General features: G+C 53.0%; 1 protein-coding gene across 1 annotated transcript; it reads left to right on the forward strand.

Moving 5' to 3' along the window:
- Window positions 1-1,759: 1,759 nt before the first annotated feature.
- On the forward strand, window positions 1,760-13,220 carry SERPINF1 (serpin family F member 1). The gene is made up of 8 exons (XM_059996557.1): window positions 1,760-1,883; window positions 6,085-6,170; window positions 7,838-8,036; window positions 8,649-8,804; window positions 9,192-9,395; window positions 10,819-10,961; window positions 12,162-12,372; window positions 12,838-13,220. Exons 2-8 carry the CDS (start codon window positions 6,093-6,095, stop codon window positions 13,095-13,097), a joined length of 1,251 nt encoding a protein of 416 aa, XP_059852540.1. The 5' UTR covers window positions 1,760-1,883; window positions 6,085-6,092; the 3' UTR covers window positions 13,098-13,220.
- The last annotated feature ends 106 nt before the right edge of the window (window positions 13,221-13,326 follow it).

The raw sequence follows: 13,326 nt of genomic DNA on the forward strand, positions 1-13,326 counted from the left end.
CAAAATTATTGAGATAGTTCACATTCTTTTTCATACTAACTATTCAAAATCTAGCGTGTACTTTATACTTATAGCAGATCACAACTCAGACTGGCCACATTTCAGTTGCTCCATGGCCACATGTGGTTAGTGGCTACCATATTGGATGGCATGGCTGTAGAGACTGCTATCACAGAATGTGCCGAAGTATACGATCTGTCCTCACGTCATCTTCTGTTATTAGCCAGTGAGCTTCTGAAGGGTGGGCACTGAGTCTCAGTCATCTATGTACTCCTTCTCTGTGTGCCTAGTGAGTACTTTGAGTGGAGGTCTTCAATTTTTGGTTGAATGGATTGAATTCTGGAGACTTCCCTGGTGGTCCAGTGGCTAAGACTCCGAGCTCCCAATGTAGGGGGCCTGGGTTTGATCCCTGGTCAGGGAACTAGATCCCACATACCGCAACTAAGAGCCTGCATGCTGGAACTAAAGATCCCGCAGGCAGAAACTAAGATCGCTCATGTCACAACTAAGACCTGGTACAGCCAAATAAATAAATAAATAATTAAATTTAAAAAAAAAGAAATGATTGAACTCTTTTTTTTTGGCTGCAACCTGTGGGATCCTAGTTTCTTGACCAGGGATCGAACCCAGACCCTGTGCAGTGGAAACGTAGAGTTCTAGTCACTGGACCGCCAGGGATGAACTCTTTTTTTTTTGTGGTACATGGACCTCTCACTGTTGTGACCTCTCCCGTTGCAGAGCACAGGCTCCGGACGCGCAGGCTCAGCGGCCATGGCTCACGGGCCCAGCCGCTCCGCAGCATGTGGGATCTTCCCGGACCGGGGCACGAACCTGTGTCCCCTGCATCGGCAGGTGGACTCTCAACCACTGCGCCACCGGAGAAGTCCAGGGATGAACTCTTGACTGTTGATACACTCTTCCTTATATAAAGCTGAATCTGGTTCACTGGAAATTTCCAGGGGCCCTAGCTCTGCTCCCTGGAGCCTCACAGGAGGTGAAGTTCCCCTAAATTTTCTCTTCCTCTAAATATCCCTTCCTTTTCTGATCCCTCCTTGTCTGAATGACCACTGGGCTTCTGACCAGGATCCACACATGCCTAGAAAACGTTTTGGTACATTCTCCAATTATTTCCCACGTCAGTATTTTAGTTTCACAACTGCATTGCAAGTTCCTAAACGCCCCAAGGTGAGCAAGGCCTCGGTGGTCTCCTCCCAGGTGATTTCTGCGGTGCCCAGGTGGGTGGCAGGCAGACACGCTCAGCCTCCTCTCAGGACTAATGTTTACAGTTCATCTCATTCTTCCTCTGGTCAGGTATTTCCCCACTGCCTTTTCTGATCTTCAGAAATCAGAGCATTTCAGGGCTAAAAAAGCACACAGACATCCCAGTACCAACCCCTCGTTTTCCAGCTGAGGAAAGGTAGGAGCCATGAGTGATGTCTTGCCCCAAATCCGAGTACCAGAGCCAAGGACCAGGAAGAACCCAGAGTCCCAGTTCTGGGCCACTGTTTCCTCTATTCCGGCCTCCTCCTGGGCCTCCTCCTGCGAGACTCTTCCTCAGTCCTGGCTCCCACCCAGGCTGGCCAGGCTGCCCTGTTGGGTGGGAATGCCAGGACCCCAAAGAAGGTCTGGTGGAACAGGAGGGTGTGTGAATGTGTCTGTCTGGGGGTGTGCGGTGGAAGGGCAGCTGTGGGTTAAAGTTAACGCCGGACAATGATGCAATCACAGACTCCAAATTGAGTGCAGGTCGCTTTAAGAAAGGAGTAGCTGTAATCTGAAGCCTGCTGGACGCCGGATTAGGAGGCAGCAGAAAAAGCTCTGGGCTTTACAGAAGCCCCCTCAGTGTGCAGACCTAGGCTGGGCGCGGAGCTGCAGCGCACTCCCAGGTAAAGAGCTCCCTGTCTGCTCTGCATGTGTGTCTCGGGAAGAAGGGAGGCTCCTCTGGGCTGGGGGGATGGGGGTGAAGCAGGGGTACTTCAGGGAGCAGAAAAGAGGGGTGTAAGGGAGAGGAGGTGGGGAGACAGTAGTTCCTGCAGCTTGGGCACCAGGGTGAGTAGGTTAGAGAGGGTAGAGGGAGTTGGGGGTCAGAGCCCACTTATCACCCAACCCTACTGCACCACTAGGAGAAGAGGCTGGAAAGACTCCTGAATGAAATGGGTGGGAAACAATGGAGGGGGGTCGTGGCGGGGAAGAAGCAGAGAGCTTGGCTGCTGGGTCAGGTCTGAGCATCACTTCAGGGGGCTCTGCAGCCTTGGGGGAAGGAGGCTGTCGGGGAGCTGTACCTCCACTGGGGCAGTCAGGGAAGCAGCCCATCTTGCAGCCCGGCCACGGCTTGGGCTCAGCTCCCCGCTGCCTTTTCAAAAGCAACTGGTGCTGATTTCAAAGGTAACTTCCTGACACTGCCAAGCAGCTGGCCTGTGGGGAGGCTTCCGGGCAGGGCTGGGATGGAGGACAGCTGGGTCCTTCTATCCAGTACCCACCCTTTTTCTTTGGCCAAATCAGCTGCCAGTAAACGCTGGGCGACCAGTGGGGGTTTGGCCTCTCACCAACAATGACCACTATTTAGCCCAGCTGGTGTATGGGATTTGGGGGCTCAGCTGCCGGAGCTGGAGAGAAGGGCTGCCCGCACCCTTGCTGCTCCCTGGGACAAGCCACAGCAAGGAGCGGGTCTGGGCCAAAGAAAAACTTCAGGCTTCCCAGAAACCCCATCATTGTCTGGCCCAGGCGGGTCCACCAAGAGTTCAGCCCTCAGCCTGAGGGGAGGGAGGGGAAGCGGGCCAGGCAATTCTGTCCCTAAGGCTGGTCCTTCTGGGGTGTGGGGAGGTGAAACTCGTGGGTGCCCTGGCCCCGCTCATTCAGGTTCCAAAACTTCAGAAAAAAAGTCGCCTGCGCACTGACGGGGTCACAATGGTGGGGTGGGCCTGGAGGGACCCCTCGGAATCTCCCTCCCAGAGCCAGGGCAGAGGGCGGTGCCCTTCCCTGCACTGCCCATGAGGCCCACTGCCATGTGGCTTGGAGGCTGTGCGGTCCTGGGAGGAGGAGGAGGGATGGTGTTCGTCTCACAACTGGGTTTAATCTGAAACACATGTACTGGCTCAAACTTATCCTCCCAGCTGGAAGGCAAGATCGCAAAATCAGTTCCTTGTGTTTCTTGATTTGGGCAATGTGGCAGGAAGGCAGGCCTGAGTTTGGCCCGACGGGGAGGATATCTACCTCCTCTCCCTGCCCTCCCCCGCCTGGTAGGACAGGAATCTGGCTTGGACACTGCCCTTTGGACAGGGTGGCACCATTGTCCTTGTGCCCCTGGCCAGGCGAAGGAGGCCTGGACAAGCCCACGGAACAGTCATCTTGGACAGGGCACTGAGTGTGCTCAGAGGGGCCCCCGTGCAGACCCTTACTCTCTACCCTCTCACTGCCCTTGCAGGGGGTTTTCAATCATCTCTCCACTTCCCTCAACCCCAGGGCTGGAGGTGGGGGATTCAGACCTGGAGACTGGCTCTGGGCCAGCTGTGGACCCAGGTGCCTTTCCCTGCCTGGGTGGCTCACCTCATCTTTAGTCCTCAGTCCACTCACGTGGTGACAAGTGATCACATGACCCGAGGTGTGGGCTCAGACTCTGTAGGGACTCCTACAGAGAAGATCCATCTTCAAGTGCATTTGAACTTGGTTTCCTTAAACACCATGCCAGGATGACATCTCCCACCTCCTCCCTCCTATCTCCGTTCCCTACCCTGGCCCAGGAACTAGAGATAACAGCTTTCCCTCTGGCCCGGCATCTCACTGAATTTCCAGTCTGCTAAGCCAGTCTGCTGAGGCTCAGGCAGGGAAGGCCCCTGCCAGCTCTGGGTGGGGCTGGCCGGGTGGAGAGAGCAGCTGTGAGCCTGGATGGCCTTAAGGGCTCTATCTTGCACTGCAGAAAGCTTTTTCCGTTGTCTCAATGGAAGATTTCTCCCTGAGTGGCAGGGGCAGCCACGGGGAAGAGCAGCTGGCTGAGAACACAAGGGCCTGTGGAACTCACTGCGAGACACGTGCTCGAGATCAGGGTTTAGAGAGAAAGCCGGGCTGGGGCCCACAGGCCGTCCGGCCGTCAGCCGAGCAAACTCAGAGGCCATCTTTTCTTTTGCGGCCTTTCATGCTCTACAATGTTGTCCAGTGGCTTATTAGACTTAATTTTAAGGATTTTGACCCCAAATCACACACTGCACTCTTAATTTTCCTATTTGTTCTGAGAAGTCAGGAAAGCGTGTGTGCGTGTGTGCGTGTGTGTGTGTGTGTGTGTGTGTGTGTGTGTTTATGGGTCTATGAAAGGAAGAGCGAGCTTGAGACCCTTGGCCTGTGTGTGTTTGTGCACACAAGGGTGTATTTGTGCTGCAGGGGAGGGGAGGGGCAGGGAAGACAGATGATAAGTTCTTTTTTTTTTTATAAATTTATTTATTTTTGGCTGCATTGGGTCTTCGTTGCTGCGCACACGGGCTTTCTCTAGTTGCAGCGAGCCGGGGCTACTCTTCGTTGCAGTGTGCGGGCTTCTCATTGTGGTGGCTTCTCTTGTTGCGGAGCACGGGCTCTAGGCACGCGGGCTTCAGTAGTTGTGGCTTGCGGGCTCTAGAGCGCAGGCTCAGTAGTTGTAGCTCACGGGCTTAGTTGCTCCGCGGCATGTGGGATCTTCCCGGACCAGGGCTCGAACCTGTGTCCCCTGCATTGGCAGATGGATTCTGAACCACTGTGCCACCAGGGAAGCCCAGATGATAAGTTCTTGACATGGCAGTATGGATGGAGGGAGAGCAGAGGTCCTGGTTCCTGAGACCTTGTCCCACGCTCTAACCAGAAGGCCTCTCAGAAGATCTTATTTATGAACACCCTCAGCTGCCTTCCTCCCCTCCCACCTCCACATCCTGATTCCAGGGGTGTGTTCATAGAGGCAATGAATGCAGGAAGGCAAGGAATGGGGGAGCCCTAGACCCAGAGTTCCCTTTTCCCTTGTGGTCCAGGGGTCAGACCAGAGTCCCGTCCAAAGAGGCTACTGCTCAGGAGGTAAAGGGACTTGGGTGGTCTCACTAAGAAGTGGGGTTACTTAACCTGAAGGAAGGAATTCGTGGAGGTTTCAGAGCTAGATCCGAGCTAGTGGGGGGAAGAGGACATGGCTACCCCCAGGGAGAAGGGGGGCCCTGGGGTTCCAGGAGTAGGGAGACACATTTTGACTCAGGGATCATTGGAGAACTCACCTGTCTCTGGTGTCACTCACTAAGCGCTATGAAGGCATCATCTAATTAATTCTCATCACAATAGGTAAGTACTATTTGACTTCCATTTTACAAGAGAAGACACTGGGATTTAGAGAGGTATTAAGACACAGAATTGAGGGGAATTCCCTGGCGGTCCAGTGGTTAGGACTCAGCACTTTCACTGCTGGGGCCCAGGTTCGATCCCTTGTCGGGGAACTAAGATCCCGCAAGCTGCACAAAGAAGACACAGAATTGAGATTTGAACCCAGGCTGTCTGACACTAGACCCAGCACTCCTAACCATGAGAGTAAGAGCTTCTGACACAGAACTGTCCAAGAAGGGAACGAGTTGCTTATGAGGCCACAGGTTCCAGGGCGGAGGAATTCAAGGAGAGAGTTTGAGAACTTGGGGGTAGCAGGGGCTGGACCAGATGCCCCCATTCTCTACATTCTGGGAGTCTACATCTGAGACCTAGGTTCTGCCCACATGCTTTCACTAGACATTGACCCAAATCCTATATCCAGAGCTGGTCAGCGTGCCCGCAGGGAAAAGCCCGTGTCCACACAGAGGAGCCCACTGCTGGGTCTTCGCTACCCTGGAGGTTTAGGCTCAAAGGTGGGTCTCCTGGCACACACAATGGATGAGAGCACAAGCTCGCCACAGGACCGTGGGCTGTGAGGCAGGGGGAGGGCTGGGGAGGTGCTGAGAGGGCGGGATCAGCAAGCTGAGGGGCCACTTCCAGCCCAGGGAGGCTGGAGGGAAGGTGCCTAGCCCTGCCAAGGCCCTGCTACCTGCCCAGGGTGGCCGGGTGTTGCAGGGTGGTGGGTGAGGGAAGCAGCCTGCCACCCCTTTTGCTTTCTTGCAGGCCCCAGGATGCTGGCCTTTGTGCTACTCCTCTGGACTGGAGCCCTCCTCGGGTACGGCAGCTGCCAGAACACGGGCCTGGAGGAGGTCAGAGGCGGGCTGTGTGTGGTGGGGGCCTGGGGGGGCATAAGCAATTCCAGCCCCTCCTCAGTAGGCAGCACGGGAGACAGGACAACACCCAGGATGCAGGCCAGGCTCTGGCCTTTCTGTCTAGACAGGGCCTTGGTTTTTCCATCAGCAAAACATTAAGTGTCTCACCCTGCCTTTCACAGAACAGAGTGGGGACAAACGTAAGATCCAACAAGGTGAAGGCAAAAACGCTCTAACAAGTCCAGGGCTGTCCCTTCAGTGAAGACCTTTTCTCATTACCTTGCATTACTTGTGGGTCTCACTGAGTGGGTGGTGGCCTTGGATATTTGTTCCAGTCCTGACAGGGTGCAGCAGAGGTGTGAGTGTGGAAAGGCCTCTTTCCTGCCCAGAGAGAGCACAGTCGGGTTGCAAAGGCAGGTGCTGAGAAGCCTATGCTATGTGACAGTGGCAGTGGGGGAGTGACTGTCACACAAGGGACCAGGGCACTTCTGGACCAGTCCCTTGTCCTTTTTTAAAAAATTAATTAATTAATTTTTGGTTGTGTTGGGTTTTCATTGCTGTGTGCGGGCTTTCTCTATTTGGGGCGAGCGGGGGCTACTCTTCGCTGAGGTGCGCGGGCCTCTCATTTGGTGGCTTCTCTTGTTGTGGAGCACGGGCTCTAGGCATGCGGGCTTCAGTAGTTGTGGCATGTGGGCTCAGTAGTTGTGGCTCGTGGGCTCAGTAGGTGTGGCTCGCGGGCTCTAGAGCGCAGGCTCAGTAGTTGTGGTGCACACGCTTAGTTGCTCCGCGGCATGTGGGATCTTCCCGGACCAGGGCTCGAAACTTCTCAACCACTGCACCACCAGGGAAGTCCCTGGACTTTGTCTTGAGTTCCAAGTTTGAATTCTGGTTCAACCTCTCACTAGCTTTATCATCTTAGACAAGTCACTGTTACTTGAGTCTGTTTTCTTATCTATAAAATGGGATTAAAAATATCCTTACAGGGCCATCACGGACAGTCACTTATTTTTTATCTACTGAACACCTACTCTGTAGGTGCTGGGGATGGGTGGAAATATGAAAGAATCAGTTCTGGCTTTCAAGGAACTCAGAGTTTTGAGATAGGAGTCTTTGGTGGTATCATCTACATTGACTAGTATGAAATGAAGTAAGTCAAATAAAAAGAACTAGCACAGAGGCTGGCACATGGTAGGCGGTTAATACAGAAGCGGTAGTTGACTCTGAAAAAATGGTCAGAAAACCAAAAGGTGCCTTCAGATTGGGGCCATCGGGGCCAAGTCTGTGGTGGAGGGGGTGATATCTCATCAGGGCCATGAAAGACAGGAAGGGTTTGATAGGAGGGTCCAGGTGGAGAGCCGCGAGCAGTGCGCAAGGGTAAGCAGACGGGGAGCCTGTCTGGCCTGAGAACGGAATTTCTTGGGAAGGGGGACTCCTCTCCTTTTATTTATTTATTTATTTTTAATGTGTTACAGGCCTGAGGCTCACAGGTCACTGGTGCTTAAAGCTCCCCAGCAGAGCGCCCCTACGGGAGCAGGGGGCACAGACTCACTCCAACGTTAGGCTAAGCGTAGGACAGCCCTCAGGACCAGAAGGACAGTCCCACACAAAGCGATGAGACCAGTCATCCTGTGCTCATCTGCACTGGTCCTTGTGCTCAAATGCAGGGCTCCCTGGCCCCCGAGACCACAGGGCTGCCAGTGGAGGAGGAGGATCCCTTCTTCAAGGTCCCTGTGAACAAGCTGGCGGCCGCCGTCTCCAACTTTGGCTACGACTTGTACCGCGTGAGATCCAGGGAGAGCCCCGCTGCTAACGTGCTCCTGTCTCCGCTCAGCGTGGCCACGGCGCTCTCTGCCCTTTCGCTGGGTGAGTTCCTGGACGCAGAAAGCCCTGCATCCTAGAGCTGCCCTCCGGCCTCTGCACGTATCTGACTGTTCACTCAGGGAGGGTGAAGAGGGCCGAGAGGCTGGGCCTGGGGGTCCCGGCGTGTGCGGAGTGGGAGCTCCGGGGGGCAGAGCACTGCTGACCCAGGTGTGTGGCCTCGGGACCACTTATCGACATTCCTTAAGCGAGCTTCTCCTACGTGCCAGCCTCGTCGGTGTGGCTAGGTTCTGGGGACATAACTGCACACAAACAGGCACGGACTGTGCCGTCGCTCGGGTCACACAGCTGAGCTCACGGGGGAAACGAATAAACAGGAAACTGCAGAACAGTCTGGTAAGTGTTGTGATGGGAGAAGCACAGGGACTTGAACCCTCACTCCCACCCTTCTATCTCTCTAGGCCTGATGCCTTTAGCCTACCTTCAGGAAAATCTATTTTTCCTCCATTGCCTTCAAATTCCTTTCCACCTAGAACATCCCCAGTACCAGCAGACAAGAAGACTTAGGGTGCGGTGTCCCTGCCCCGTCCCAGGAGCTGGCCTGACTTGGGCCCCAGTGGGCAGTTACAGAGGTTCACACGTCCATCCCTCTGGCAGGAGCGGAGCAGCGGACAGAATCCAGCATTCACCGGGCTCTCTACTATGACCTGATCAGCAAGCCAGACATTCACGATACCTACAAGGAACTCCTTGCCTCCGTCACCACCCCGGAGAAGAACCTCAAGAGTGCTTCACGTATCGTCTTTGAGAGGAGTGAGTCGCCCGGGCTGCCTGAGGCGCGTGGGGCTCTGTGCTGCACATGGGGGTTTCCTTCTAAACACCAGAGCACGTCTGCTCTGGCCAGGCCTGGCCCTGGGGGGGCAGGAAGGGGCCCTGTGAGCCCAGAGAGGATCGGAAAGAGGAAACGGGCCGAGGGAGGCAGTGGGAGGGTCGGGTGAGGGCAGTGGTGTGAAGAGGAACAGTAATGAGCGAGATCTGTTGTTCTCCGTCCAGCGCCTGCGGAAGCTGGCACAGAGCCCTGGCGCGTCCCGGGAAGATGCCAGGCAGGAAGTCAGGGCCTGCTGAGGGTCAACCAGAACCTCTCAGAGAGGATGCTGGGTCAGCTCAGAGCACACTAACCCGTGCCCCGTCTCTTTGCAGAGCTGCGGATAAAAGCCAGCTTTGTCGCACCCCTGGAAAAGTTGTATGGGACCAGGCCCAGGATCTTGACCGGCAACGCTCACCTGGACCTTCAGGAGATTAACAACTGGGTGCAGGCCCGGATGAAAGGGAAAATCGCTAGGTCCACGAGGGAGATGCCCAGTGGAATCAGCATTCTCCTTCTTTGTGTGGCTTACTTCAAGGGTGAGGGCTTCTCCACTCGGCTTTTGGCCAAGGGTAGACAATAAGTGTCAGATGGGGCCAGGAAAGAGGGGGAGTCAAAGAAGGCAGAGGAGGACCCAGGAGAGGCACCTGCCTGAGGGCTGCCCGCTTGCCATCAAACCCAAGGCAAACATTGGATAAGTGCCTACAAAGTGTAAGGGGCCGTAGAGAAAGACTCGCAGAGGTAAGGGGGCACTCCCACTCTTGCACCTGTTTGGGGAAGGCACTGGCAGACTTCTGGCTGGAGCCAGGTGAGGGTCCAGGCCCAGCTCTGCCTGTACTGGCTGCAGAGCCCTGCACAAGCTTCATAGCCTTTTGGGGCCTGTTTTCTTGTCTCTCACTCAGGGACTATACACTGACTTCAGGGACACTCTGTGTCCTCTTCCATCTTTTTTTTTTTTTTTAACATCTTTATTGGAGTATAACTGCTTCACAATGGTGTGCTAGTCTCTGCCTTACAACAAAACGAATCAGCCATACATATACATATGTCCCCAATATCTCCTCCCTCTTGCGTCTCCCTCCCACCCTCCCTATCCCACCCCTCTAGGTGGTCACAAAGCACCGAGCTGATGTCCCTGTGCCATGCGGCTGCTTCCCACTAGCTATTTTACATTTGGTAGTGTATATATGTCCATGCCACTCTCTCACTTCACCCCAGCTTCCCTTTCCCCTTCCCACATCTCCCATCTTCACATGGACCCTAGCATCATGCCCGGGGCACACAGCAGGTCGTTGATAAACCGTTGTTAGTTTTCTAACGACATTCTTCTAGGCTGTGTTGATGTGCCCCAGTCTATTCCACGGGCCCAGTGTGAGGCCAGCCCTATTCATGAGCCTCGAATCGGATTTTGGGCAGCCTCCCCTTAAAATGTCTATCAGGCAGAGTGGACCCCTAAACTCCTAGAGAAAAGTCCTCCCTGAAGCACTGAGCTCCAGGACATGAAAGAAGCTGTTACAGGCCATGTTAGCTATCGGCTAGCTGTGTGAGCACTGGCCATCACTTCACCTCTCTGGGGTTCCAGGCTTTTTCAGCTATGAGAGGGTTGATGACATGATGTCGAGGTCCCTTCCAGCTCTGGCCTCCCTGGATTGTCTTCCGGACACAACACTGTAGAAGTGTACACCAGTTTACCTTTCTCCTAGGCTATCACAGAACTTGAATAAACCCTTCAATCAACCTATTTCCTCCTGAGTTTACGTATGGAAGGTATTCAGGACCCAAGAAATTTTGTGGTCCTGACTGCACATTCTGAGATGGAGCTATTCCCTGATGTATCAGGACCCTCTGACGACTAAGATTCCTGAAGCCAGGCAATTTTCAGCAATATGTTTTGGCCTCAGCACGGTCCCAACGCCTTTCTGGTCTCCCGGGGCTCAGGGCACTCCATTTGTTTCATTCCAGGGCAGTGGGTAACGAAGTTTGACTCCAGAAAGACTTCCCTAGATGATTTCCACTTGGATGAGGAGAGGACCGTGAAAGTCCCCACGATGTCAGACCCTAAGGCCATCTTACGCTACGGCTTGGATTCTGATCTCAACTGCAAGGTCTGTAGGGGTAGAGTGAGTAGTGGGTGCGGGGACAGGCAGGATGGTGTAGTGGGAATAGAATGACTTTTGAGATCTGACAGCGGTCTAAATGTTACCTGCTGTGTGACTTTCAGTAAGTTAATCGTTTCTCTGAGTCTTTTTTCCTCAAAATAAAGGGGCATAGTTATCTAAACTTATCCTCTCACGCAGGGTTTCCTGTAAGGGTTGATAAGGTAACGTGAAATGGGCCCTCAAGACTGGGCACTCAAGGGACTTCCCTGGTGGTCCAGCAGTTAAGACTGCGCTTCCAATGCAGGGGATGTGGGTTTAGGGAACTAAGATCCCACATGCTGTGTGGCCCCCCCCAAAAAAAAGTATGCAGGGGAGTGTCATGATCAACGTATACTATACGTCTGAATAAATCTGAAAAAATATTAATAAGCATGAAATTAAAAAATTTAAAAAGAAGATTGGGCACTCAAATGCTGGTGTTAATTCTTCTCTTTTCTTTCCTTCTTTTTCTCTTTTTTTGGGGGGAGAACTTGTATTTCTAGAAGTCAAAGTTAAACTTTCAAAAACCGTCACAACTCCAAACTGCTGGCATTCTAAGTCTTTCCTACCTGACTTTTGAAAATTCGAAGTCAGTAGTTCTTAACTTTTTTCTTTGGAAATCGGACAAAACACCTGAAGCACTGGACAGAAATGCCACGTATGCATTTCTGTAGACGATTTCAGGGGCTCTTGGGACCTCTGATGCCATCTGTCTTGTGGACCTGAGGTTAAGAACCGCTGCTCAAAGCACCACTGTATTGCTCCTTCTGTGTGCTCTGCCCGGAGTCCCCATTTCCAGTCCAGGGCTCTGTACATAACAGATGATCAGTAACTGTTGGCAGACAAACCTTGGGAGAAAACACAGACCTGGAATTCAATTCTAGCTCTTTAGAACCACAGGAGAAAATTCTTTCAGCAGATAACTTCAGTTGGTATTAGGCCCAGGTAAGAAAGGACAATGGCCTACTTTTTGAAGAAACATCAGTAGACACCTTGCTGCCGGAAAGCAATTAGCTTAGAGGGACAACTGTTACATAGATGAGGGGCTGGGAAAGCGTGGCAGGGCCTGGTTACAGGAGAGGAGAAGGCGGCTTGGGGGTGTGTGCCTATCTCTAGGCTCCTGGGCTCCAAAGGACTAACGCATGTGCTTCCTCCCTGTTGTGTCAGATTGCCCAGCTGCCCTTGACCGGCAGAATGAGTATCATCTTCTTCCTGCCTCTGAAAGTGACCCAGAACCTGACCATTATCGAAGAGAGCCTCACCTCTGAGTTCATTCATGACATAGACCGAGAACTGAAGACTGTTCAAGCGGTCCTGACCATCCCCAAGCTGAAGCTGAGTTACGAAGGCGAACTCACCAAGTCCGTGCAGGAGATGAGTATGTTTCTGCAAGACCTCTTTGCTCCTGGGGTGGGTGGGGTAGAGTCTTTGAGCCTTTCGCCTTGCTAAGCGGAACGCAAAGGCTCCATGGCATTGTACCGAGGCCAGGGACGACTCCTTAATTCTAATAGTGCTGGAGGGGAAGACTGAACTGCCTTCCTTATCAGACTCATTCCTCAGCCCCAAGAGCATACGTCTTATAACAGCAACTCAGAACACTGCCTCTCAAGATAGGTCTGCTGACCTGGTTTCTAATCTTAACCTCACTTGCTGTGTGCTCCTGGGCAAGTCACTTAACCCTTAACCAGCCCAGAGCCCTACACACCTCACAGGTCAAAAGTGGTTGTTCCGCTCCCAGCTTGCTTGCCTTCTCGAGAATCAGAATTTAAGAATCAGGACTGTACTCTTCCTTGGGGTGTTGATGAGGCAAGGTTTTAACGGAAATCCCTCTCGATCTCTGCAGAATTGCAGTCCTTGTTTGATTCACCAGACTTTAGCAAGATCACGGGCAAACCTATCAAAGTTACTCAAGTGGAACATCGCACTGGCTTTGAGTGGAATGAAGATGGGGCGGGTACCACCCCCAGCCCAGGGCTCCAGCCTGCCCACCTCACCTTCTCTCTGGACTATCACCTTAACCAACCTTTCATCTTTGTACTGAGGGACACAGACACAGGGGCCCTTCTCTTCATAGGCAAAATTCTGGACCCCAGGGGCACTTAATACTCCAATTTAGTGTTCAAATACCCCAGAAGAAAACGCTAGAGGGATGGCAGCTTATATATTCCATGAAGGCTGCCCCTATGTTTCAATGTATACTTTGCAATAAAAGTGCTTTATCCTTAACTTTTGTTACCCTGTTCCTCCTATTTTGAGCTATGTTCAATTTAATATGAAGATAAATAACCCTTTAGGAATTTGCTGGTCCTGTATTTATAGCCTGGGTCTAACT

Source organism: Delphinus delphis, chromosome 19, assembly GCF_949987515.2.
Source record: "Delphinus delphis chromosome 19, mDelDel1.2, whole genome shotgun sequence".
NCBI lineage: Eukaryota > Metazoa > Chordata > Mammalia > Artiodactyla > Delphinidae > Delphinus > Delphinus delphis.